The 27,378-nt window shown below is 39.3% G+C and overlaps 1 protein-coding gene across 10 annotated transcripts in view; it reads right to left on the bottom strand.

The window, feature by feature from the left end:
* Window positions 1–439: 439 nt before the first annotated feature.
* The window catches only part of si:ch211-250g4.3 (titin homolog), a 31,855-nt gene continuing 4,916 nt past the window's right edge, over window positions 440–27,378 (bottom strand). For 2 of the 10 annotated variants that reach the window (XM_041951876.1, XM_041951875.1), the window contains 2 exons: window positions 10,846–26,625; window positions 440–9,948 (listed from right to left, as the gene is read on the bottom strand). In XM_041951876.1, the coding sequence (XP_041807810.1) occupies window positions 1,837–9,948; window positions 10,846–26,625 (23,892 nt within the window). In that variant the 3' untranslated portion in view covers window positions 440–1,836. The remainder of the gene's footprint in view (window positions 9,949–10,845; window positions 26,626–27,378) is intronic. The other 8 variants (XM_041951883.1, XM_041951878.1, XM_041951880.1 and 5 more) reach the window with 8 other exon arrangements.

Below are 27,378 nucleotides of genomic sequence, written 5' to 3'. Positions count from 1 at the left end.
AAAAACATGCTGAGGTTAATTGATGATTCTAAGTTGTCTAGTGTTGAACTAGTGCTGTCTTAGTACTGTGATTGAATGAGAGGTGTGCTTGGTTGTCTGTCTCTATGTGTAGCCCTGATAGGCTGGCGACCTGTCCCAAGACGGCTGGGGTAGGCTCCACCCCCCCGGGGCCCTGCAGGCTGGCGACCTGTCCAGGGTGTCCCCTGCCTTCGCCCAAGACGGCTGGGATAGGCTCCAGCCCTAGTTGGAACTGTAACCAATTTGATGATGAACAGTTTAGGAGACCAGGATACTAAACAAGTACAATGCTAGAGCACAGTAGAAGACTGAAATACAAGTTATATTAATGTTAATAACAAACAGCTGCTGACATAAAAATGTTGTTGATGAGGGTAATTTTATCTCACAAAGATTTGTTCAAAGAAACAAAGAATTTAATGAATGGCTTATTTATTTTACTTCAATAATTGTTACAGAACAAGGTAAATGAATGAAAACTTAAAAAGAAGACCATCAAAAACAAACAGAAAAAGAAGTCAACTTGACAAGGTCAATTCCTAAATATTTAAGACTCTCTGTTAAAGTGGCTTAAAGCTTAAGTTGAATACATTTTGTTTAACATTTAAATGTGAAGGGCTGAGGGTTTAAATCAGGACTTGAAAATTGAAAATTAAGCACTCATTCTTAAAATGGTTCAGGTACGCTACTCAATCTTCTGCAGTAAAATAAGGTGGCCACTAAAGGTAAAGCATTTTTTTTTAAACACACAAGCCTCACACATTTGCACTCAGAATATCAGAAATACTTGAACATTTTGAGTTATTGCATTACTTTTGTTAGTTCTCATGTTGGTTTAGAAAAGTGTCAGAATAATAATAATAATAATAATAATAATAATAATAATAAATTAGGAAACCTAACATCACCCTGGTAATTTTCAGTCTTTCCAGTATCTGGACTGTCAAAACAGAACCATTCAGAACCAAAATGTTCAGCTGTTATCTTTGTATTTGTAACAGATCTCAGACTGAGAACCCATAAACAGATAAGATTCATGTAATACTTTCCGTATTTTGTTTTCCACACTTCAATGTCATTTCATCATTGCAAAGAGCCTTAACCTCAAAAAAATAAGCATTATACATATGCTAGTTACAACCTCTTTGCTTTCAATGAAAAAACACACTCTACATTTCTCCATTTCTTATTAAAATAATCCTAAGTTCAATCAGTGTTGTACTCAATCAATTAGTCCTTGTTTGTCCTGTTACATAGTGCAAATAAAACTAGCACATTGTTTTCAAAATGCATCAAGCGTTCAAAAACATACACATCAAACTCTAATACTAACAATACATCCATTTAGAACAAGTAATCACACCAAGAAAAATCCTGAACCCAAAAAGAAATGCACTGGAGCCAGAAACTAACAATGCCTGCAGTTTACTTTGTTCTTAGTAAGAAGTAGTAGTTTTAGTAACACAAGTTTTAAAACTTGACAAACCTGTAACAACATGAAAGAATGCTTCTGTTCTGATGAGGCAGCAACAAGAGTCCTCTCACAAAGACGGTCCATGGGAGACGCAAAGCACCACACTGCCTCCTACTGGCAGCACCGGAATGCTCAGTGTCTTTCAAGAAGCTTTGTAGTCTTATCAAAGGCAATTATTTACCATTATGGCTCATATCAAACTATTCCTCTCACAAAAATAACATTCCCAAGATAATGTGTGTCTCATATTACATCTGGTAGACAAATAAGTCAAATATGTGATTTAAGTTGAAATTCTACATTGGAAATGTATGCTAGAAACAGACCTCAAATAGACATGGCTCTCATTTCTCCTCTGGGCACACCTGCTTACAGCAAGGGCAGCAGCAGCGACAGCAGTAATGTCGGAGCTGACAGAGGAGTCCACTGGTTGTCTGTAGAGCTGTTTCAGTCTCTTGATGCGTCCTGGCAGAAGCTTGTTCAGTTACCTGCACTGTTGCATCCCCTGTGGTTACATCCACCTGGAATGTTTGATTAGCTTTGTCGCTCGTTGTTCGTGTCCCAGACGCTTTTTCTTTGGCGTGGAGTTTCTCAATCTCACCAAGCATCCGAGCCTTCAGTTGGAGGAGCTCTGTGTGTTTTTCTTCAAGGGTTTTGTGATCTCTCTTGCCGTCACTTTGAGATGTTGTGTCCTTACTAAGTCCTTGTTCCAGCTTTGTCTTCGCCAGTGGTTCCTTTTCTTTCTGTAACCATGTTCTCGAAACAAGCTGATTGATCACCTTTAGTCTTTCCTCCAGACTGTTTCTCATCTCTTGACCCCTGCGCTTCATCCGATCAATCTCCTTCCGTTCCATTTTAGTGTCCTTCCAAATGTTCCGCAAACAATCTCTTGTTGAAATTTTTTCGTCTGTAAGGTCATCTTGTTCTGCCTCTGACTTGGACATTGTCCCACATTTATCTTCCTCTAACTTCCACTGATGTTCAAATTCTTCAGTCTGCTTTGCAACTTCTGGCTGCAGAACATCCTTCCCGCATTCAAACTCTTTAGGTTTAATCAAATCCTGCTTCACGACGTCTTCCACCTGCAGCCATTTGTTTACTCCAGCTTCAGTTTGTACCACCTTGTCAAAAGTCATTTTCGCCCCATGTTTCTTCTCTCTTTGGATCAGGTCAAAATAACCAGTGATCTTATTTTTCTGTTTAAGAAGTTCATCACACTTCAGGTCCAAAACTTTGTACATTTGAAATATGTGTCCGTTTTTCTCCTCCAATCTCTCCATATTCTTTCGAAAGTCTTCATGTGTTCTTTCATTCAGCTCACTGAGTTTGGCTCTCAGAATTCCCAAGGAGTTCATTACACTGGTGACCCAGCAAACTCTGATCCTGAGCTCAGATATTTCTGCATCCATCATCTTATTTTGAACGGCGAGGTCTACTTGAGAGATTTCATCTTTTTCATGAGTTATCTCATCAACAAGAATATGAGTGTTGTTTTTCTTCCGATGTAGCTCATCCTTTGTGATTTCCAACTTTTCTGTTGGCTGTGGTATAACTTGTTCTAGTCTGTCAGTTTGTTTCTGGATGTTGGAACTCATCAGCTCCAAGTCCAGTTTCTCTTTGTTCATCATCTCCTTCGCTCTGTCCACGTCCTCTCTCTCTTGCTCCAGCTCTGCCTTCAGTTTGTCAAGGTTTTGTTTCTCCAAGTCAAACCTTTGCTTCCATTGATTATCGATGTGTCTTCTCTGGATGACCATGTCTGACATGATACTTATCAGACAATTCCTTTCTGTCTCTAACAGCTCAATGTGACAAGCCATGTTTTCTTTCTGTCCATCAAGTTCTGCCAGCTTTTGTTCAGAATCAGCGTACAGCATTTGCACTTTTTCAATGTTTTGATGCAAGGTGTCAGCTTTATTTTTCATGTCTGTACTCATCTTTTGGTTTAGCTGTTGAAGATTTACTCTCAGAGTTTCTATGGATATCATTTTAGTCATGAGCTGATCTTCTCTCATCTTCAGCTCAGACCTTTCACCTTCCATTCTGTCCTTTTCATTCAAAAGCATTTCTCTCTCTTTGTCATTGTCAGTCTTCATTTTAGTGAGTTGTTCTCTCTCTTCACTGATGCTGTTCATGGTAACTTCAAGCTCTTCTTTTTTCTTGTTGAGATCCTTCCTCAAAACTTCCAGTTCCTCCCTTTCCATTAGCACATTGATCTTACTGGATTCCAGTTCTTGTTTTTCTAACACAGGATGTTGCTTCCATCGATTTTCCATTTCTTCTCTCTGGACAACCATGTCTGATAGTGTACCTTTCAAATCATCCTTTTCTCTCTGTATCAGCGTCGTATAAACCGACATCTGGTCTCTCTCTTGTTCAAAGTCTTCAATCTTTTGTTCCAATACAAGACATAATCTTTGCACATCTTGAGTGGTTTGGCCTAGTTTGTCTGTTTTGTTTTTCATGTACATACACATCTTTTCATTCAGTGCTTTGACTTTACTTCTCAGGGCTTGCATGGATGGTATGTCACTCACGAGCTGACCTTCCCTCAAATTAAACTCAGATATTTCTGCTTCCATTTGATCTCTCTCATTTGCAAGTGCTTGTCTGTCCACGTCAATGCTTATCTTCATCTGACTGAGTTGTTCTCTCTCTTCACTGATGCTGTTCATGGTAACTTCAAGCTCTTCTTTCTTCTTGTTGAGATCCTTCCTCAAAACTTCCAGTTCCTCCCTTTCCATTAGCACATTGATCTTATTGGATTCCAGTTCTTGTTTCAGTCTTTCAAACTCGTCTTCCTTGAGCTCTTGTTCTTTTTCTTTGAAGGTAATCATGTTGATGGCATTTTCCAGTTTGTCTCTTTGTGTCTGAACCTGAAGGTTCAGATCTTGAATGTTGTTCTTCTCTCTGGTTATCTCATGAAACAGACTGTCTGCCTGTTCTTTCTTCTCTTGAAGCTCAGCCTTTGTGATATCCAGCTTTTCTCTTTCCTCTTTTAGAACTTCTTTTTCTTGTTCTAGTCTTTCAGTTTGTTTCTGGATGTCAGAACTCATCAGCTCCAAGTCCAGTTTCTCTTTGTTCATCATTTCCTTCGCTCTGTCCACGTCCTCCCTCTCTTGCTCCAGCTCTACCTTCAGTTTGTCAAGGTTTTGTTTGTCCAAGTCAAACCTTTGCTTCCATTGATTATCGATGTGTCCTCTCTGGATGACCATGTCTGACATGATACTTATCAGACTATTCCTTTCTTTCTCTAACAGCTCAATGTGACAAGCCATGTTTTCTTTCTGTTCATCAAGTTCTGCCAGCTTGTGTTCAAAATCAGCGTACAACATTTGCACCTTTTCAATGTTTTGTTGCAAAGTGTTAGTTTTATTTTTCATGTCTGTACTCATCCTTTGGTTTAGCTGTTGAAGAGTTACTCTCAGAGTTTCTATGGATTTCATTTTAGTCATGAGCTGATCTTCTCTCATCTTCAGCTCAGACCTTTCACCTTCCATGCTGTCCTTTTCATTCAAAAGCATTTCTCTCTCTTTGTCATTGTCAGTCTTCATTTTAGTGAGTTGTTCTCTCTCTTCACTGATGCTGTTCATGGTAACTTCAAGCTCTTCTTTCTTCTTGTTGAGATCCTTCCTCAAAACTTCCAGTTCCTCCCTTTCCATTAGCAAATTGATCTTACTGGATTCCAGTTTTTGTTTCAGTCTTTCAAACTCGTCTTCCTTGAGTTGTATTTCTTTTTCTTTGAAGGTAATCATGTTGATGGCATTTTCCAGATTGTCTCTTTGTGTCTGAACCTGAAGGTTCAGATCTTGAATGTTGTTCTTCTCTCTGGTTATCTCATGAAACAGACTGTCTGCCTGTTCTTTCTTCTCTTGAAGCTCAGCCTTTGTGATATCCAGCTTTTCTCTTTCCTCTTTTAGAACTTCTTGTTCTTGTTCTAGTCTGTCAGTTTGTTTCTGGATGTCAGAACTCATCAGTTCCAAGTCCAGTTTCTCTTTGTTCAGATCCTCTCTCTCTTGCATCAGCGTTGTCGTCAGTTTGTCAAGTTCTTGTTTTTCTAACACAGGATGTTGCTTCCATCGATTTTCCATTTCTTCTCTCTGGATGACCATGTCTGATAGTTGACCTTTCAGATCATCCTTTTCTCTCTGTATCAGCTTCGTATAAACCGACATCTGGTCTCTCTCTTGTTCAAAGTCTTCAATCTTTTGTTCCAATACAAGACATAATCTTTGCACATCTTGAGTGGTTTGGTCTAGTTTGTCTGTTTTGTTTTTCATGTACATACACATCTTTTCATTCAGTGCTTTGACTTTACTTCTCAGGGTTTGCATGGATAGTATGTCACTCACGAGCTGACCTTCCCTCAAATTAAACTCAGATATTTCTGCTTCCATTTGATCTCTCTCATTTGCAAGTGCTTGTCTGTCCACGTCAATGTTAATCTTCATCTGACTGAGTTGTTCTCTCTCTTCACTGATGCTGTTCATGGTAACTTCAAGCTCTTCTTTCTTCTTGTTGAGATCCTTCCTCAAAACTTCCAGTTCCTCCCTTTCCATTAGCACATTGATCTTACTGGATTCCAGTTCTTGTTTCAGTCTTTCAAACTCGTCTTCCTTGAGCTCTTGTTCTTTTTCTTTGAAGGTAATCATGTTGATGGCATTTTCCAGTTTGTCTCTTTGTGTCTGAACCTGAAGGTTCAGATCTTGAATGTTGTTCTTCTCTCTGGTTATCTCATGAAACAGACTGTCTGCCTGTTCTTTCTTCTCTTGAAGCTCAGCCTTTGTGATATCCAGCTTTTCTCTTTCCTCTTTTAGAACTTCTTGTTCTTGTTCTAGTCTGTCAGTTTGTTTCTGGATGTCAGAACTCATCAGCTCCAAGTCCAGTTTCTCTTTGTTCATCATTTCCTTCGCTCTGTCCACGTCCTCCCTCTCTTGCTCCAGCTCTGCCTTCAGTTTGTCAAGGTTTTGTTTGTCCAAGTCAAACCTTTGCTTCCATTGATTATCGATGTGTCTTCTCTGGATGACCATGTCTGACATGATACTTATCAGACTATTCCTTTCTTTCTCTAACAGCTCAATGTGACAAGCCATGTTTTCTTTCTGTCCATCAAGTTCTGCCAGCTTTTGTTCAGAATCAGCGTACAGCATTCGCACTTTTTCAATGTTTTGTTGCAAAGTGTCAGTTTTATTTTTCATGTCTGTACTCATCCTTTGGTTTAGCTGTTGAAGATTTACTCTCAGAGTTTCTATGGATTTCATTTTAGTCATGAGCTGATCTTCTCTCATCTTCAGCTCAGACCTTTCACCTTCCATGCTGTCCTTTTCATTCAAAAGCATTTCTCTCTCTTTGTCATTGTCAGTCTTTATTTTAGTGAGTTGTTCTCTCTCTTCACTGATGCTGTTCATGGTAACTTCAAGCTCTTCTTTCTTCTTGTTGAGATCCTTCCTCAAAACTTCCAGTTCCTCCCTTTCCATTAGCACATTGATCTTACTGGATTCCAGTTCTTGTTTCAGTCTTTCAAACTCGTCTTCCTTGAGCTCTTGTTCTTTTTCTTTGAAGGTAATCATGTTGATGGCATTTTCCAGTTTGTCTCTTTGTGTCTGAACCTGAAGGTTCAGATCTTGAATGTTGTTCTTCTCTCTGGTTATCTCATGAAACAGACTGTCTGCCTGTTCTTTCTTCTCTTGAAGCTCAGCCTTTGTGATATCCAGCTTTTCTCTTTCCTCTTTTAGAACTTCTTGTTCTTGTTCTAGTCTGTCAGTTTGTTTCTGGATGTCAGAACTCATCAGCTCCAAGTCCAGTTTCTCTTTGTTCATTATCTCCTTCACTCTGTCCACGTCCTCCCTCTCTTGCTCCAGCTCTTCCTTCAGTTTGTCAAGGTTTTGTTTGTCCAAGTCAAACCTTTGCTTCCATTGATTATCGATGTGTCTTCTCTGGATAACCATGTCTGACATGATACTTATCAGACTATTCCTTTCTTTCTCTAACAGCTCAATGTGACAAGCCATGTTTTCTTTCTGTTCATCAAGTTCTGCCAGCTTTTGTTCAGAATCAGCGTACAGCATTCGCACTTTTTCAATGTTTTGTTGCAAAGTGTCAGTTTTATTTTTCATGTCTGTACTCATCCTTTGGTTTAGCTGTTGAAGATTTACTCTCAGAGTTTCTATGGATTTCATTTTAGTCATGAGCTGATCTTCTCTCATCTTCAGCTCAGACCTTTCACCTTCCATGCTGTCCTTTTCATTCAAAAGCATTTCTCTCTCTTTGTCATTGTCAGTCTTCATTTTAGTGAGTTGTTCTCTCTCTTCACTGATGCTGTTCATGGTAACTTCAAGCTCTTCTTTCTTCTTGTTGAGATCCTTCCTCAAAACTTCCAGTTCCTCCCTTTCCATTAGCACATTGATCTTACTGGATTCCAGTTCTTGTTTCAGTCTTTCAAACTCGTCTTCCTTGAGCTCTTGTTCTTTTTCTTTGAAGGTAATCATGTTGATGGCATTTTCCAGTTTGTCTCTTTGTGTCTGAACCTGAAGGTTCAGATCTTGAATGTTGTTCTTCTCTCTGGTTATCTCATGAAACAGACTGTCTGCCTGTTCTTTCTTCTCTCGAAGGTCAGCCTTTGTGATATCCAGCTTTTCTCTTTCCTCTTTTAGAACTTCTTTTTCTTGTTCTAGTCTGTCAGTTTGTTTCTGGATGTCAGAACTCATCAGCTCCAAGTCCAGTTTCTCTTTGTTCAGATCCTCTCTCTCTTGCATCAGCGTTGTCTTCAGTTTGTCAAGTTCTTGTTTTTCTAACACAGGATGTTGCTTCCATCGATTTTCCATTTCTTCTCTCTGGATGACCATGTCTGATAGTTTACCTTTCAGATCATCCTTTTCTCTCTGTATCAGCTTCGTATAAACCGACATCTGGTCTCTCTCTTGTTCAAAGTCTTCAATCTTTTGTTCCAATACAAGACATAATCTTTGCACATCTTGAGTGGTTTGGTCTAGTTTGTCTGTTTTGTTTTTCATGTACATACACATCTTTTCATTCAGTGCTTTGACTTTACTTCTCAGGGTTTGCATGGATAGTATGTCACTCATGAGCTGACCTTCCCTCAAATTAAACTCAGATATTTCTGCTTCCATTTGATCTCTCTCATTTGCAAGTGCTTGTCTGTCCATGTCAATGCTTATCTTCATCTGACTGAGTTGTTCTCTCTCTTCACTGATGCTGTTCATGGTAACTTCAAGCTCTTCTTTCTTCTTGTTGAGATCCTTCCTCAAAACTTCCAGTTCCTCCCTTTCCATTAGCACATTGATCTTACTGGATTCCAGTTCTTGTTTCAGTCTTTCAAACTCGTCTTCCTTGAGCTCTTGTTCTTTTTCTTTGAAGGTAATCATGTTGATGGCATTTTCCAGTTTGTCTCTTTGTGTCTGAACCTGAAGGTTCAGATCTTGAATGTTGTTCTTCTCTCTGGTTATCTCATGAAACAGACTGTCTGCCTGTTCTTTCTTCTCTCGAAGGTCAGCCTTTGTGATATCCAGCTTTTCTCTTTCCTCTTTTAGAACTTCTTGTTCTTGTTCTAGTCTGTCAGTTTGTTTCTGGATGTCAGAACTCATCAGCTCCAAGTCCAGTTTCTCTTTGTTCATCATTTCCTTCGCTCTGTCCACGTCCTCCTTCTCTTGCTCCAGCTCTGCCTTCAGTTTGTCAAGGTTTTGTTTGTCCAAGTCAAACCTTTGCTTCCATTGATTATCGATGTGTCTTCTCTGGATGACCATGTCTGACATGATACTTATCAGACTATTCCTTTCTTTCTCTAACAGCTCAATGTGACAAGCCATGTTTTCTTTCTGTTCATCAAGTTCTGCCAGCTTTTGTTCAGAATCAGCGTACAGCATTCGCACTTTTTCAATGTTTTGTTGCAAAGTGTCAGTTTTATTTTTCATGTCTGTACTCATCCTTTGGTTTAGCTGTTGAAGATTTACTCTCAGAGTTTCTATGGATTTCATTTTAGTCATGAGCTGATCTTCTCTCATCTTCAGCTCAGACCTTTCACCTTCCATGCTGTCCTTTTCATTCAAAAGCATTTCTCTCTCTTTGTCATTGTCAGTCTTCATTTTAGTGAGTTGTTCTCTCTCTTCACTGATGCTGTTCATGGTAACTTCCAGCTCTTCTTTCTTCTTGTTGAGATCCTTCCTCAAAACTTCCAGTTCCTCCCTTTCCATTAGCACATTGATCTTACTGGATTCCAGTTCTTGTTTCAGTCTTTCAAACTCGTCTTCCTTGAGTTGTATTTCTTTTTCTTTGAAGGTAATCATGTTGATGGCATTTTCCAGTTTGTCTCTTTGTGTCTGAACCTGAAGGTTCAGATCTTGAATGTTGTTCTTCTCTCTGGTTATCTCATGAAACAGACTGTCTGCCTGTTCTTTCTTCTCTCGAAGGTCAGCCTTTGTGATATCCAGCTTTTCTCTTTCCTCTTTTAGAACTTCTTGTTCTTGTTCTAGTCTGTCAGTTTGTTTCTGGATGTCAGAACTCATCAGCTCCAAGTCCAGTTTCTCTTTGTTCAGATCCTCTCTCTCTTGCATCAGCGTTGTCTTCAGTTTGTCAAGTTCTTGTTTGTCCAAGTCAAACCTTTGCTTCCATTGATTATCGATGTGTCTTCTCTGGATGACCATGTCTGACATGATACTTATCAGACTATTCCTTTCTTTCTCTAACAGCTCAATGTGACAAGCCATGTTTTCTTTCTGTTCATCAAGTTCTGCCAGCTTTTGTTCAGAATCAGCGTACAGCATTCGCACTTTTTCAATGTTTTGTTGCAAAGTGTCAGTTTTATTTTTCATGTCTGTACTCATCCTTTGGTTTAGCTGTTGAAGATTTACTCTCAGAGTTTCTATGGATTTCATTTTAGTCATGAGCTGATCTTCTCTCATCTTCAGCTCAGACCTTTCACCTTCCATGCTGTCCTTTTCATTCAAAAGCATTTCTCTCTCTTTGTCATTGTCAGTCTTCATTTTAGTGAGTTGTTCTCTCTCTTCACTGATGCTGTTCATGGTAACTTCCAGCTCTTCTTTCTTCTTGTTGAGATCCTTCCTCAAAACTTCCAGTTCCTCCCTTTCCATTAGCACATTGATCTTACTGGATTCCAGTTCTTGTTTCAGTCTTTCAAACTCGTCTTCCTTGAGCTCTTGTTCTTTTTCTTTGAAGGTAATCATGTTGATGGCATTTTCCAGTTTGTCTCTTTGTGTCTGAACCTGAAGGTTCAGATCTTGAATGTTGTTCTTCTCTCTGGTTATCTCATGAAACAGACTGTCTGCCTGTTCTTTCTTCTCTTGAAGCTCAGCCTTTGTGATATCCAGCTTTTCTCTTTCCTCTTTTAGAACTTCTTGTTCTTGTTCTAGTCTGTCAGTTTGTTTCTGGATGTCAGAACTCATCAGCTCCAAGTCCAGTTTCTCTTTGTTCATCATTTCCTTCGCTCTGTCCACGTCCTCCCTCTCTTGCTCCAGCTCTGCCTTCAGTTTGTCAAGGTTTTGTTTGTCCAAGTCAAACCTTTGCTTCCATTGATTATCGATGTGTCTTCTCTGGATGACCATGTCTGACATGATACTTATCAGACTATTCCTTTCTTTCTCTAACAGCTCAATGTGACAAGCCATGTTTTCTTTCTGTCCATCAAGTTCTGCCAGCTTTTGTTCAGAATCAGCGTACAGCATTCGCACTTTTTCAATGTTTTGTTGCAAAGTGTCAGTTTTATTTTTCATGTCTGTACTCATCCTTTGGTTTAGCTGTTGAAGATTTACTCTCAGAGTTTCTATGGATTTCATTTTAGTCATGAGCTGATCTTCTCTCATCTTCAGCTCAGACCTTTCACCTTCCATGCTGTCCTTTTCATTCAAAAGCATTTCTCTCTCTTTGTCATTGTCAGTCTTCATTTTAGTGAGTTGTTCTCTCTCTTCACTGATGCTGTTCATGGTAACTTCCAGCTCTTCTTTCTTCTTGTTGAGATCCTTCCTCAAAACTTCCACTTCCTCCCTTTCCATTAGCACATTGATCTTACTGGATTCCAGTTCTTGTTTCAGTCTTTCAAACTCGTCTTCCTTGAGATGTATTTCTTTTTCTTTGAAGGTAATCATGTTGATGGCATTTTCCAGTTTGTCTCTTTGTGTCTGAACCTGAAGGTTCAGATCTTGAATGTTGTTCTTCTCTCTGGTTATCTCATGAAACAGACTGTCTGCCTGTTCTTTCTTCTCTCGAAGGTCAGCCTTTGTGATATCCAGCTTTTCTCTTTCCTCTTTTAGAACTTGTTTTTCTTGTTCTAGTCTGTCAGTTTGTTTCTGGATGTCAGAACTCATCAGCTCCAAGTCCAGTTTCTCTTTGTTCAGATCCTCTCTCTCTTGCATCAGCGTTGTCTTCAGTTTGTCAAGTTCTTGTTTTTCTAACACAGGATGTTGCTTCCATCGATTTTCCATTTCTTCTCTCTGGATGACCATGTCTGATAGTTTACCTTTCAGATCATCCTTTTCTCTCTGTATCAGCTTCGTATAAACCGACATCTGGTCTCTCTCTTGTTCAAAGTCTTCAATCTTTTGTTCCAATACAAGACATAATCTTTGCACATCTTGAGTGGTTTGGTCTAGTTTGTCTGTTTTGTTTTTCATGTACATACACATCTTTTCATTCAGTGCTTTGACTTTACTTCTCAGGGTTTGCATGGATAGTATGTCACTCATGAGCTGACCTTCCCTCAAATTAAACTCAGATATTTCTGCTTCCATTTGATCTCTCTCATTTGCAAGTGCTTGTCTGTCCATGTCAATGCTTATCTTCATCTGACTGAGTTGTTCTCTCTCTTCACTGATGCTGTTCATGGTGACTTCAAGCTCTTCTTTCTTCTTGTTGAGATCCTTCCTCAAAACTTCCAGTTCCTCCCTTTCCATTAGCACATTGATCTTACTGGATTCCAGTTCTTGTTTCAGTCTTTCAAACTCGTCTTCCTTGAGCTCTTGTTCTTTTTCTTTGAAGGTAATCATGTTGATGGCATTTTCCAGTTTGTCTCTTTGTGTCTGAACCTGAAGGTTCAGATCTTGAATGTTGTTCTTCTCTCTGGTTATCTCATGAAACAGACTGTCTGCCTGTTCTTTCTTCTCTTGAAGCTCAGCCTTTGTGATATCCAGCTTTTCTCTTTCCTCTTTTAGAACTTCTTGTTCTTGTTCTAGTCTGTCAGTTTGTTTCGGGATGTCAGAACTCATCAGCTCCAAGTCCAGTTTCTCTTTGTTCATCATTTCCTTCGCTCTGTCCACGTCCTCCCTCTCTTGCTCCAGCTCTGCCTTCAGCTTGTCAAGGTTTTGTTTGTCCAAGTCAAACCTTTGCTTCCATTGATTATCGATGTGTCTTCTCTGGATGACCATGTCTGACATGATACTTATCAGACTATTCCTTTCTTTCTCTAACAGCTCAATGTGACAAGCCATGTTTTCTTTCTGTCCATCAAGTTCTGCCAGCTTTTGTTCAGAATCAGCGTACAGCATTCGCACTTTTTCAATGTTTTGTTGCAAAGTGTCAGTTTTATTTTTCATGTCTGTACTCATCCTTTGGTTTAGCTGTTGAAGATTTACTCTCAGAGTTTCTATGGATTTCATTTTAGTCATGAGCTGATCTTCTCTCATCTTCAGCTCAGACCTTTCACCTTCCATGCTGTCCTTTTCATTCAAAAGCATTTCTCTCTCTTTGTCATTGTCAGTCTTCATTTTAGTGAGTTGTTCTCTCTCTTCACTGATGCTGTTCATGGTAACTTCCAGCTCTTCTTTCTTCTTGTTGATATCCTTCCTCAAAACTTCCACTTCCTCCCTTTCCATTAGCACATTGATCTTACTGGATTCCAGTTCTTGTTTCAGTCTTTCAAACTCGTCTTCCTTGAGATGTATTTCTTTTTCTTTGAAGGTAATCATGTTGATGGCATTTTCCAGTTTGTCTCTTTGTGTCTGAACCTGAAGGTTCAGATCTTGAATGTTGTTCTTCTCTCTGGTTATCTCATGAAACAGACTGTCTGCCTGTTCTTTCTTCTCTCGAAGGTCAGCCTTTGTGATATCCAGCTTTTCTCTTTCCTCTTTTAGAACTTGTTTTTCTTGTTCTAGTCTGTCAGTTTGTTTCTGGATGTCAGAACTCATCAGCTCCAAGTCCAGTTTCTCTTTGTTCAGATCCTCTCTCTCTTGCATCAGCGTTGTCTTCAGTTTGTCAAGTTCTTGTTTTTCTAACACAGGATGTTGCTTCCATCGATTTTCCATTTCTTCTCTCTGGATGACCATGTCTGATAGTTTACCTTTCAGATCATCCTTTTCTCTCTGTATCAGCTTCGTATAAACCGACATCTGGTCTCTCTCTTGTTCAAAGTCTTCAATCTTTTGTTCCAATACAAGACATAATCTTTGCACATCTTGAGTGGTTTGGTCTAGTTTGTCTGTTTTGTTTTTCATGTACATACACATCTTTTCATTCAGTGCTTTGACTTTACTTCTCAGGGTTTGCATGGATAGTATGTCACTCATGAGCTGACCTTCCCTCAAATTAAACTCAGATATTTCTGCTTCCATTTGATCTCTCTCATTTGCAAGTGCTTGTCTGTCCATGTCAATGCTTATCTTCATCTGACTGAGTTGTTCTCTCTCTTCACTGATGCTGTTCATGGTAACTTCAAGCTCTTCTTTCTTCTTGTTGAGATCCTTCCTCAAAACTTCCAGTTCCTCCCTTTCCATTAGCACATTGATCTTACTGGATTCCAGTTCTTGTTTCAGTCTTTCAAACTCGTCTTCCTTGAGCTCTTGTTCTTTTTCTTTGAAGGTAATCATGTTGATGGCATTTTCCAGTTTGTCTCTTTGTGTCTGAACCTGAAGGTTCAGATCTTGAATGTTGTTCTTCTCTCTGGTTATCTCATGAAACAGACTGTCTGCCTGTTCTTTCTTCTCTTGAAGCTCAGCCTTTGTGATATCCAGCTTTTCTCTTTCCTCTTTTAGAACTTCTTGTTCTTGTTCTAGTCTGTCAGTTTGTTTCTGGATGTCAGAACTCATCAGCTCCAAGTCCAGTTTCTCTTTGTTCATCATTTCCTTCGCTCTGTCCACGTCCTCCCTCTCTTGCTCCAGCTCTGCCTTCAGTTTGTCAAGGTTTTGTTTGTCCAAGTCAAACCTTTGCTTCCATCTATTATCGATGTGTCTTCTCTGGATGACCATGTCTGACATGATACTTATCAGACTATTCCTTTCTTTCTCTAACAGCTCAATGTGACAAGCCATGTTTTCTTTCTGTCCATCAAGTTCTGCCAGCTTTTGTTCAGAATCAGCGTACAGCATTCGCACTTTTTCAATGTTTTGTTGCAAAGTGTCAGTTTTATTTTTCATGTCTGTACTCATCCTTTGGTTTAGCTGTTGAAGATTTACTCTCAGAGTTTCTATGGATTTCATTTTAGTCATGAGCTGATCTTCTCTCATCTTCAGCTCAGACCTTTCACCTTCCATGCTGTCCTTTTCATTCAAAAGCATTTCTCTCTCTTTGTCATTGTCAGTCTTCATTTTAGTGAGTTGTTCTCTCTCTTCACTGATGCTGTTCATGGTAACTTCCAGCTCTTCTTTCTTCTTGTTGATATCCTTCCTCAAAACTTCCACTTCCTCCCTTTCCATTAGCACATTGATCTTACTGGATTCCAGTTCTTGTTTCAGTCTTTCAAACTCGTCTTCCTTGAGATGTATTTCTTTTTCTTTGAAGGTAATCATGTTGATGGCATTTTCCAGTTTGTCTCTTTGTGTCTGAACCTGAAGGTTCAGATCTTGAATGTTGTTCTTCTCTCTGGTTATCTCATGAAACAGACTGTCTGCCTGTTCTTTCTTCTCTCGAAGGTCAGCCTTTGTGATATCCAGCTTTTCTCTTTCCTCTTTTAGAACTTGTTTTTCTTGTTCTAGTCTGTCAGTTTGTTTCTGGATGTCAGAACTCATCAGCTCCAAGTCCAGTTTCTCTTTGTTCAGATCCTCTCTCTCTTGCATCAGCGTTGTCTTCAGTGTGTCAAGTTCTTGTTTTTCTAACACAGGATGTTGCTTCCATCGATTTTCCATTTCTTCTCTCTGGATGACCATGTCTGATAGTTTACCTTTCAGATCATCCTTTTCTCTCTGTATCAGCTTCATATAAACTGACATCTGGTCTCTCTCTTGTTCAAAGTCTTCAATCTTTTGTTCCAATACAAGACATAATCTTTGCACATCTTGAGTGGTTTGGTCTAGTTTGTCTGTTTTGTTTTTCATGTACATACACATCTTTTCATTCAGTGCTTTGACTTTACTTCTCAGGGTTTGCATGGATAGTATGTCACTCATGAGCTGACCTTCCCTCAAATTAAACTCAGATATTTCTGCTTCCATTTGATCTCTCTCATTTGCAAGTGCTTGTCTGTCCATGTCAATGCTTATCTTCATCTGACTGAGTTGTTCTCTCTCTTCACTGATGCTGTTCATGGTAACTTCAAGCTCTTCTTTCTTCTTGTTGAGATCCTTCCTCAAAACTTCCAGTTCCTCCCTTTCCATTAGCACATTGATCTTACTGGATTCCAGTTCTTGTTTCAGTCTTTCAAACTCGTCTTCCTTGAGCTCTTGTTCTTTTTCTTTGAAGGTAATCATGTTGATGGCATTTTCCAGTTTGTCTCTTTGTGTCTGAACCTGAAGGTTCAGATCTTGAATGTTGTTCTTCTCTCTGGTTATCTCATGAAACAGACTGTCTGCCTGTTCTTTCTTCTCTCGAAGGTCAGCCTTTGTGATATCCAGCTTTTCTCTTTCCTCTTTTAGAACTTCTTGTTCTTGTTCTAGTCTGTCAGTTTGTTTCTGGATGTCAGAACTCATCAGCTCCAAGTCCAGTTTCTCTTTGTTCATCATCTCCTTCACTCTGTCCACGTCCCCTCTCTCTTGCTCCAGCCCTGCCTTCAGTTTGTCAAGGTTTTGTTTGTCCAAGTCAAACCTTTGCTTCCATTGATTATCGATGTGTCTTCTCTGGATGACCATGTCTGACATGATACTTATCAGACTTTTCCTTTCTTTCTCGAACAGCTCAATGTGACAAGCCATGTTTTCTTTCTGTCCATCAAGTTCTGCCAGCTTTTGTTCAGAATCAGCGTACAGCATTCGCACTTTTTCAATGTTTTGTTGCAAAGTGTCAGTTTTATTTTTCATGTCTGTACTCATCCTTTGGTTTAGCTGTTGAAGATTTACTCTCAGAGTTTCTATGGATTTCATTTTAGTCATGAGCTGATCTTCTCTCATCTTCAGCTCAGACCTTTCACCTTCCATGCTGTCCTTTTCATTCAAAAGTATTTCTCTCTCTTTGTCATTGTCAGTCTTCATTTTAGTGAGTTGTTCTCTCTCTTCACTGATGCTGTTCATGGTAACTTCAAGCTCTTCTTTCTTCTTGTTGAGATCCTTCCTCAAAACTTCCACTTCCTCCCTTTCCATTAGCACATTGATCTTATTGGATTCCAGTTCTTGTTTCAGTCTTTCAAACTCGTCTTCCTTGAGATGTATTTCTTTTTCTTTGAAGGTAATCATGTTGATGGCATTTTCCAGTTTGTCTCTTTGTGTCTGAACCTGAAGGTTCAGATCTTGAATGTTGTTCTTCTCTCTGGTTATCTCATGAAACAGACTGTCTGCCTGTTCTTTCTTCTCTTGAAGCTCAGCCTTTGTGATATCCAGCTTTTCTCTTTCCTCTTTTAGAACTTGTTTTTCTTGTTCTAGTCTGTCAGTTTGTTTCTGGATGTCAGAACTCATCAGCTCCAAGTCCAGTTTCTCTTTGTTCAGATCCTCTCTCTCTTGCATCAGCGTTGTCTTCAGTTTGTCAAGTTCTTGTTTTTCTAACACAGGATGTTGCTTCCATCGATTTTCCATTTCTTCTCTCTGGATGACCATGTCTGATAGTTTACCTTTCAGATCATCCTTTTCTCTCTGTATCAGCTTCGTATAAACTGACATCTGGTCTCTCTCTTGTTCAAAGTCTTCAATCTTTTGTTCCAATACAAGACATAATCTTTGCACATCTTGAGTGGTTTGGTCTAGTTTGTCTGTTTTGTTTTTCATGTACATACACATCTTTTCATTCAGTGCTTTGACTTTACTTCTCAGGGTTTGCATGGATAGTATGTCACTCATGAGCTGACCTTCCCTCAAATTAAACTCAGATATTTCTGCTTCCATTTGATCTCTCTCATTTGCAAGTGCTTGTCTGTCCATGTCAATGCTTATCTTCATCTGACTGAGTTGTTCTCTCTCTTCACTGATGCTGTTCATGGTAACTTCAAGCTCTTCTTTCTTCTTGTTGAGATCCTTCCTCAAAACTTCCAGTTCCTCCCTTTCCATTAGCACATTGATCTTACTGGATTCCAGTTCTTGTTTCAGTCTTTCAAACTCGTCTTCCTTGAGCTCTTGTTCTTTTTCTTTGAAGGTAATCATGTTGATGGCATTTTCCAGTTTGTCTCTTTGTGTCTGAACCTGAAGGTTCAGATCTTGAATGTTGTTCTTCTCTCTGGTTATCTCATGAAACAGACTGTCTGCCTGTTCTTTCTTCTCTCGAAGGTCAGCCTTTGTGATATCCAGCTTTTCTCTTTCCTCTTTTAGAACTTCTTGTTCTTGTTCTAGTCTGTCAGTTTGTTTCTGGATGTCAGAACTCATCAGCTCCAAGTCCAGTTTCTCTTTGTTCATCATCTCCTTCACTCTGTCCACGTCCCCTCTCTCTTGCTCCAGCCCTGCCTTCAGTTTGTCAAGGTTTTGTTTGTCCAAGTCAAACCTTTGCTTCCATTGATTATCGATGTGTCTTCTCTGGATGACCATGTCTGACATGATACTTATCAGACTTTTCCTTTCTTTCTCTAACAGCTCAATGTGACAAGCCATGTTTTCTTTTTGTCCATCAAGTTCTGCCAGCTTTTGTTCAGAATCAGAGTAGAGCATTCGCACTTTTTCAATGTTTTGTTGCAAAGTGTCAGTTTTATTTTTCATGTCTGTACTCATCCTTTGGTTTAGCTGTTGAAGATTTACTCTCAGAGTTTCTATGGATTTCATTTTAGTCATGAGCTGATCTTCTCTCATCTTCAGCTCAGACCTTTCACCTTCCATGCTGTCCTTTTCATTCAAAAGCATTTCTCTCTCTTTGTCATTGTCAGTCTTCATTTTAGTGAGTTGTTCTCTCTCTTCACTGATGCTGTTCATGGTAACTTCCAGCTCTTCTTTCTTCTTGTTGAGATCCTTCCTCAAAACTTCCACTTCCTCCCTTTCCATTAGCACATTGATCTTACTGGATTCCAGTTCTTGTTTCAGTCTTTCAAACTCGTCTTCCTTGAGATGTATTTCTTTTTCTTTGAAGGTAATCATGTTGATGGCATTTTCCAGTTTGTCTCTTTGTGTCTGAACCTGAAGGTTCAGATCTTGAATGTTGTTCTTCTCTCTGGTTATCTCATGAAACAGACTGTCTGCCTGTTCTTTCTTCTCTCGAAGCTCAGCCTTTGTGATATCCAGCTTTTCTCTTTCCTCTTTTAGAACTTGTTTTTCTTGTTCTAGTCTGTCAGTTTGTTTCTGGATGTCAGAACTCATCAGCTCCAAGTCCAGTTTCTCTTTGTTCAGATCCTCTCTCTCTTGCATCAGCGTTGTCTTCAGTTTGTCAAGTTCTTGTTTTTCTAACACAGGATGTTGCTTCCATCGATTTTCCATTTCTTCTCTCTGGATGACCATGTCTGATAGTTTACCTTTCAGATCATCCTTTTCTCTCTGTATCAGTTTCGTATAAACCGACATCTGGTCTCTCTCTTGTTCAAAGTCTTCAATCTTTTGTTCCAATACAAGACATAATCTTTGCACATCTTGAGTGGTTTGGCCTAGCTTGTCTGTTTTGTTTGTCATGTACATACACATCTTTTCATTCAGTGCTTTGACTTTACTTCTCAGGGTTTGCATGGATGGTATGTCACTCACGAGCTGACCTTCCCTCAAATTAAACTCAGATATTTCTGCTTCCATTTGATCTCTCTCATTTGCAAGTGCTTGTCTGTCCACGTCAATGCTTATCTTCATCTGACTGAGTTGTTCTCTCTCTTCACTGATGCTGTTCATGGTAACTTCAAGCTCTTCTTTCTTCTTGTTGAGATCCTTCCTCAAAACTTCCAGTTCCTCCCTTTCCATTAGCACATTGATCTTACTGGATTCCAGTTCTTGTTTCAGTCTTTCAAACTTGTCTTCCTTGAGCTCTTGTTCTTTTTCTTTGAAGGTAATCATGTTGATGGCATTTTCCAGTTTGTCTCTTTGTGTCTGAACCTGAAGGTTCAGATCTTGAATGTTGTTCTTCTCTCTGGTTATCTCATGAAACAGACTGTCTGCCTGTTCTTTCTTCTCTTGAAGCTCAGCCTTTGTGATATCCAGCTTTTCTCTTCTCTCTTTTAGAACTTCTTGTTCTTGTTCTAGTCTGTCAGTTTGTTTCTGGATGTCAGAACTCATCAGCTCCAAGTCCAGTTTCTCTTTGTTCATCATTTCCTTCGCTCTGTCCACGTCCTCCTTCTCTTGCTCCAGCTCTGCCTTCAGTTTGTCAAGGTTTTGTTTGTCCAAGTCAAACCTTTGCTTCCATTGATTATCGATGTGTCTTCTCTGGATGACCATGTCTGACATGATACTTATCAGACTTTTCCTTTCTCTCTCGAACAGCTCAATGTGACAAGCCATGTTTTCTTTCTGTCCATCAAGTTCTGCCAGCTTTTGTTCAGAATCAGCGTACAGCATTCGCACTTTTTCAATGTTTTGTTGCAAAGTGTCAGTTTTATTTTTCATGTCTGTACTCATCCTTTGGTTTAGCTGTTGAAGATTTACTCTCAGAGTTTCTATGGATTTCATTTTAGTCATGAGCTGATCTTCTCTCATCTTCAGCTCAGACCTTTCACCTTCCATGCTGTCCTTTTCATTCAAAAGCATTTCTCTCTCTTTGTCATTGTCAGTCTTCATTTTAGTGAGTTGTTCTCTCTCTTCACTGATGCTGTTCATGGTAACTTCAAGCTCTTCTTTCTTCTTGTTGAGATCCTTCCTCAAAACTTCCAGTTCCTCCCTTTCCATTAGCACATTGATCTTACTGGATTCCAGTTCTTGTTTCAGTCTTTCAAACTCGTCTTCCTTGAGCTCTTGTTCTTTTTCTTTGAAGGTAATCATGTTGATGGCATTTTCCAGTTTGTCTCTTTGTGTCTGAACCTGAAGGTTCAGATCTTGAATGTTGTTCTTCTCTCTGGTTATCTCATGAAACAGACTGTCTGCCTGTTCTTTCTTCTCTTGAAGCTCAGCCTTTGTGATATCCAGCTTTTCTCTTCTCTCTTTTAGAACTTCTTGTTCTTGTTCTAGTCTGTCAGTTTGTTTCTGGATGTCAGAACTCATCAGCTCCAAGTCCAGTTTCTCTTTGTTCATCATTTCCTTCGCTCTGTCCACGTCCTCCTTCTCTTGCTCCAGCTCTGCCTTCAGTTTGTCAAGGTTTTGTTTGTCCAAGTCAAACCTTTGCTTCCATTGATTATCGATGTGTCTTCTCTGGATGACCATGTCTGACATGATACTTATCAGACTTTTCCTTTCTTTCTCTAACAGCTCAATGTGACAAGCCATGTTTTCTTTTTGTCCATCAAGTTCTGCCAGCTTTTGTTCAGAATCAGCGTACAGCATTCGCACTTTTTCAATGTTTTGTTGCAAAGTGTCAGTTTTATTTTTCATGTCTGTACTCATCCTTTGGTTTAGCTGTTGAAGATTTACTCTCAGAGTTTCTATGGATTTCATTTTAGTCATGAGCTGATCTTCTCTCATCTTCAGCTCAGACCTTTCACCTTCCATGCTGTCCTTTTCATTCAAAAGCATTTCTCTCTCTTTGTCATTGTCAGTCTTCATTTTAGTGAGTTGTTCTCTCTCTTCACTGATGCTGTTCATGGTAACTTCAAGCTCTTCTTTCTTCTTGTTGAGATCCTTCCTCAAAACTTCCAGTTCCTCCCTTTCCATTAGCACATTGATCTTACTGGATTCCAGTTCTTGTTTCAGTCTTTCAGACGCGTCTTCCTTGAGCTCTTGTTCTTTTTCTTTGAAGGTAATCATGTTGATGGCATTTTCCAGTTTGTCTCTTTGTGTCTGAACCTGAAGCTTCAGATCTTGAATGTTGTTCTTCTCTCTGGTTATCTCATGAAACAGACTGTCTGCCTGTTCTTTCTTCTCTTGAAGCTCAGCCTTTGTGATATCCAGCTTTTCTCTTTCCTCTTTTAGAACTTGTTTTTCTTGTTCTAGTCTGTCAGTTTGTTTCTGGATGTCAGAACTCATCAGCTCCAAGTCCAGTTTCTCTTTGTTCATTATCTCCTTCACTCTGTCCACGTCCTCCCTCTCTTGCTCCAGCTCTTCCTTCAGTTTGTCAAGGTTTTGTTTGTCCAAGTCAAACCTTTGCTTCCATTGATTATCGATGTGTCTTCTCTGGATGACCATGTCTGACATGATACTTATCAGACTATTCCTTTCTTTCTCTAACAGCTCAATGTGACAAGCCATGTTTTCTTTCTGTTCATCAAGTTCTGCCAGCTTTTGTTCAGAATCAGCGTACAGCATTCGCACTTTTTCAATGTTTTGTTGCAAAGTGTCAGTTTTATTTTTCATGTCTGTACTCATCCTTTGGTTTAGCTGTTGAAGATTTACTCTCAGAGTTTCTATGGATTTCATTTTAGTCATGAGCTGATCTTCTCTCATCTTCAGCTCAGACCTTTCACCTTCCATGCTGTCCTTTTCATTCAAAAGCATTTCTCTCTCTTTGTCATTGTCAGTCTTCATTTTAGTGAGTTGTTCTCTCTCTTCACTGATGCTGTTCATGGTAACTTCCAGCTCTTCTTTCTTCTTGTTGAGATCCTTCCTCAAAACTTCCACTTCCTCCCTTTCCATTAGCACATTGATCTTACTGGATTCCAGTTCTTGTTTCAGTCTTTCAAACTCGTCTTCCTTGAGATGTATTTCTTTTTCTTTGAAGGTAATCATGTTGATGGCATTTTCCAGTTTGTCTCTTTGTGTCTGAACCTGAAGGTTCAGATCTTGAATGTTGTTCTTCTCTCTGGTTATCTCATGAAACAGACTGTCTGCCTGTTCTTTCTTCTCTCGAAGGTCAGCCTTTGTGATATCCAGCTTTTCTCTTTCCTCTTTTAGAACTTGTTTTTCTTGTTCTAGTCTGTCAGTTTGTTTCTGGATGTCAGAACTCATCAGCTCCAAGTCCAGTTTCTCTTTGTTCAGATCCTCTCTCTCTTGCATCAGCGTTGTCTTCAGTTTGTCAAGTTCTTGTTTTTCTAACACAGGATGTTGCTTCCATCGATTTTCCATTTCTTCTCTCTGGATGACCATGTCTGATAGTTTACCTTTCAGATCATCCTTTTCTTTCTGTATCAGCTTCATATAAACCGACATCTGGTCTTTCTCTTGTTCAAAGTCTTTAATCTTTTGTTCCAATACAAGACATAATCTTTGCACATCTTGAGTGGTTTGGTCTAGTTTGTCTGTTTTGTTTTTCATGTACATACACATCTTTTCATTCAGTGCTTTGACTTTACTTCTCAGGGTTTGCATGGATAGTATGTCACTCATGAGCTGACCTTCCCTCAAATTAAACTCAGATATGTCTGCTTCCATTTGATCTCTCTCATTTGCAAGTGCTTGTCTGTCCACGTCAATGCTTATCTTCATCTGACTGAGTTGTTCTCTCTCTTCACTGATGCTGTTCATGGTAACTTCAAGCTCTTCTTTCTTCTTGTTGAGATCCTTCCTCAAAACTTCCAGTTCCTCCCTTTCCATTAGCACATTGATCTTACTGGATTCCAGTTCTTGTTTCAGTCTTTCAAACTCATCTTCCTTGAGCTCTTGTTCTTTTTCTTTGAAGGTAATCATGTTGATGGCATTTTCCAGTTTGTCTCTTTGTGTCTGAACCTGAAGCTTCAGATCTTGAATGTTGTTCTTCTCTCTGGTTATCTCATGAAACAGACTGTCTGCCTGTTCTTTCTTCTCTTGAAGCTCAGCCTTTGTGATATCCAGCTTTTCTCTTTCCTCTTTTAGAACTTGTTTTTCTTGTTCTAATATGTCAGTTTGTGTCTGACTGTCAGAACTGATTAGGACCCTCAGCTCTTTGTCCAGTTTCTCTTTGTTCATCATCTTATTCATTATTTCCAGATCCTGTCTCTCTTGCTTTCTGTCTGCCTTCAGGTTTTCAAGATCTGACATCCCTGACTGTTTGACTTCACCTTTGCTCTCATCCTTTTCTCTTTGCAGCTTCAGTTTCATAATCTTTAGTTCATCCTGCTCTCTGATTAACCTCTCCATTCGTTCGTCAAGCTCTTTCTTCCTCCTCTGTGTGTCCCTCTTGAGGGCATCTTTTTGTCCTTTGACCTCAGCCCACATATTCTTAACTTCTAGCTCTTTTCTCATGCCTTTTCGGGTCATCTGTTGATTTTCTCTTTTTCTGACTTCCAACTCAGATTTCAACACTTCCATCTCCCTTCTTTCTCTTTTAATGTTGTCTAGTTTGATTTCAAGTTGCTGTTTGTGTTTTTGGATATCGTCCCATACGTGGGCCATTTCATCCCTCTCAGCTTTTGCTTGTAAAGTCAGTTTTCCAACGTGCATCTTTATCTGAGATGTTATTCTGCTTATTTTGTCTCTTGCAGTCCTGCTCTCAGCTTTTAGTGCTTTGATATCTTCTGTTTGTTTCCATAAATGTACATGTACATTTTCCAGAATTCCCATTTCCCCCCTCATTAGTTCCAAATGCACATGGATATTTTGTCTCATGTTTTGAAGGTCAGTAATGGAACTGGTGAGTTTTGTCCTGTGGTGTGACATTTCAGCCGTCTTCCTGATCCATTCCACGTCTTGCTGTTCCTTCCCTTGTTTTTCCTCTTCTTTGTATACTTGGATGACAGTTGTCTTGTCTTTGATGCTCTGCTTTTCATCAGCAAGCTCTGCCCTCTGATGATGCAGTTTCATCCTCATCATTTCTAACTCATCCCTCTCTCTCATGGTTTTCTCCAGTCTTTGGTCTAATTCTCGTTTTCTCTTTTGGGATTCTCTCCTCAGTAACATCTTTTCTCGTTGTATTTCATTCCACATTCTTTCACCCTCCTCCTTTTTTCTCATGCTCCTTTTAAATATCCTTTCACTTTCTCTTTTCTTCGTTTCCAGCTCTGACTTCAGCAGCTCCAGCTCTCTCATTTCTTTTTTGGTCATGTGCACTCTTTCTTCAAGCTCTGGTTTCTGTCTTTCAATACTCTCCCTTAAACAGTTCAGCTCATGTATTTCTGCCTCAGCTTGTTGTCTTCCTTTTCTCACTTTCTCCCTCTCTACTTCAATCTGTTGTTTCAGCATCTCAAGCTCTTCTCTCTCGTTCTTCTTTTTCACTTGCTCACTTATTGCCTTTTTCAGTTGTTCAATTTCACTGTTTTTCTCATCCAAACTGCCCATTATCATTTTTATGTGCTCCTCCAGTTTCCCATTTTCTGATCTGAGTCTGACAATTTCATTTTCCATTTGCTCCGTTTCATTGCCCATTCTGTTTTTTGTCATTTTTTCCCTTTCTGTGTCTGTTTCAGCTGTGACATGTTTTCTAATGTCTCCGTTCTCGCTCTCTGGATTTTCCAAGGCAGATTTTCTATCCTTTGGCTGCCTGATTTCAGTTACGAGTTTTTCAAGTTCAGCCCTTTCCTGTGATATTATAAGACATTTATTTTCCAGTTTGTGTTTTGTCGCCTCAATCATATAATTCAGGTTTTCTAATTGTCCCAGTTTTACGTTGGTTTCCGTCATCATAATCTCTATCTTTTCACTCTTTTGTCTAGTTTTAGCAGCCATTGTCACCATGCTGCTCTTCACTTTTGCCATTTTCTCCAACTTCTGCTCAGTCTCTTCAGTTTGTCTCTGCACTTTTATTTTCAAAATATTCAATTCGTCTTTCTCTCTCAAAGTTTTCTCTAACCTCTGATCCAGTTCTCTTCTCTGTTTCTTGGCTGCAGTTTTCATGGATTTCATGTTGCTCATTTCATCTTTCAGGTGCATTTCACTTTGCCTCATTTCAGCTTTTACCATTTTCAAAAGCTCTTGGAATTGTTTCAAGTCTTGCAGCAATCCCTCAATTTCACTGTCATCATGTGAAGCGATGTTACTTTCTTGAGCTTGGTTTTCAAGTTCAAGTTTCACTGATCTTATGATTTCTTGTGTTCTATGAATCTCTGCCCTCAGTCTTTGTATATCAGCGCTTCCTGTGTCCTGTGTATGAGAACGTCCATCCATCTCGTCAGTATGTGTCTCTAGATCTTCTCTTGACTCCTGGCTTTGTTTGTGCTTCTCAGCGCCCAGTCTCTTCAAGTCAGACTCATCAGTTAAGTCTTGCTTCACCGTATTGCCCCTCTCCTCCTTTTGCACTTGCACCTCATAATGAATTATTTCATGTTTGAAAACGTTGTTTGCCTTCACAACTTCTTTGTATTCCTCCACAATTCCAGTTTCCCTGACTGTACTTGGTACCGCAGTTCCAGTCCCTGGTCTCTGGCTCTGCAGGTCATTTATTTCCATCATGAGCCGTTTTATCTCTTGATTTCTTTCTTCCATGTTCTTCATATCACGTGTTATTTGCTCCTTTATTTTCTCCTCTCTCTCCTTGAGTTTGTATATCTGTTTTTCCACTTTTACCTTTTCTCTTACATTTATTGCTATGTCTGTCTGATCGTCACCCATTAATGTTTCTTCATGAATTTCTGTCTGTATCTGTAAGAAAACATTCTGCTCTTCCTTAATGTCCACTGCAGAACCCTTGTGTTCTTGTCTCTGTTCGTGCTCTGAATGCATGTTTTCCTGTTCATTGATGTCTTCACGTTGATGCTGGTCTTCTAATGTTAAGGATTGCTGCAAAGACATGGCTTCAATCGTGATTTCACTGTCTGCTCCTTCTTTTCCTGTTGGAATTTCAAATGTTTGGTCTTTGGGGGAGTCTCTGTGTGTTTGTTTCTGTGGTTCTCCAAGTTTAAATGTATTCACTGAAAAAGTATTTTTGATTGCAGATTCTGTTGATGTCCATTTGCTGACCTTGGCTTTCATGGAAGTCATCTTCTCCTTCACAAAAAAGAAAGAATTGTCATTGACTTTCTCATTGTTTTTCATGCTATGAAATTAAGTGAACAATAATTATGTTTCCATCTAAAGAACCTTCCCTTTGCATGAAGTCCAGTGATTCTGGGATGTAGTTTTGGTGTCTAAACCTGAGGAAACTGTAACCATTTCACAGTATTAACCTTGTGACCATGAAGATCTACTTTGCAAACCCCACTCCATCAAAGTGATGACCCATCGTAAAGGCATTATTAAACACCACCTGAAGCCTTTTCATTTTCGTTTTACTATAACACCACAAGTGGGTTGTATGGAGGAATGTTCCAAACTGGTGTTTTTGGAGCGTTCCACAACTTTCTCAGTCTTTTGTTGCTCCTGTTCCAACTTGTTTGAAACACATTTCTGCATCAAATTCAAAATCAGGATATATTTACAAATATCAACGAAGGTGTTGAGGTAAAACAAAGTGAACAACATATATCATTTTGTACTGTTTTCAATTGAATATAAGTCAAAAAGGATTTGAAAATGTTCACATTCTGTTTTATTTATGTTTTACATAACTTTCCAACTTTTTGGGTTCGTATTGTACTAGCAGTAAACCAGAATTTACTTCAGCACCTCTGTAGAAGCCATTCTATAGTGGTCTATAGTGGTCTTTATTAAGTTCAGTTTTTACAGTGAATTTTAGTTACACTTAATTTAAGTAAACAGTAAATTCTGAATACATTATGTTATAAATATTAAGAAAAGAAA

The sequence above is a fragment of the Chelmon rostratus genome, chromosome 14 (assembly GCF_017976325.1).
Source record: "Chelmon rostratus isolate fCheRos1 chromosome 14, fCheRos1.pri, whole genome shotgun sequence".
NCBI classification, from domain to species: Eukaryota; Metazoa; Chordata; class Actinopteri; order Chaetodontiformes; family Chaetodontidae; genus Chelmon; species Chelmon rostratus.
This window is presented reverse-complemented; position numbering and strand designations above follow the sequence as displayed.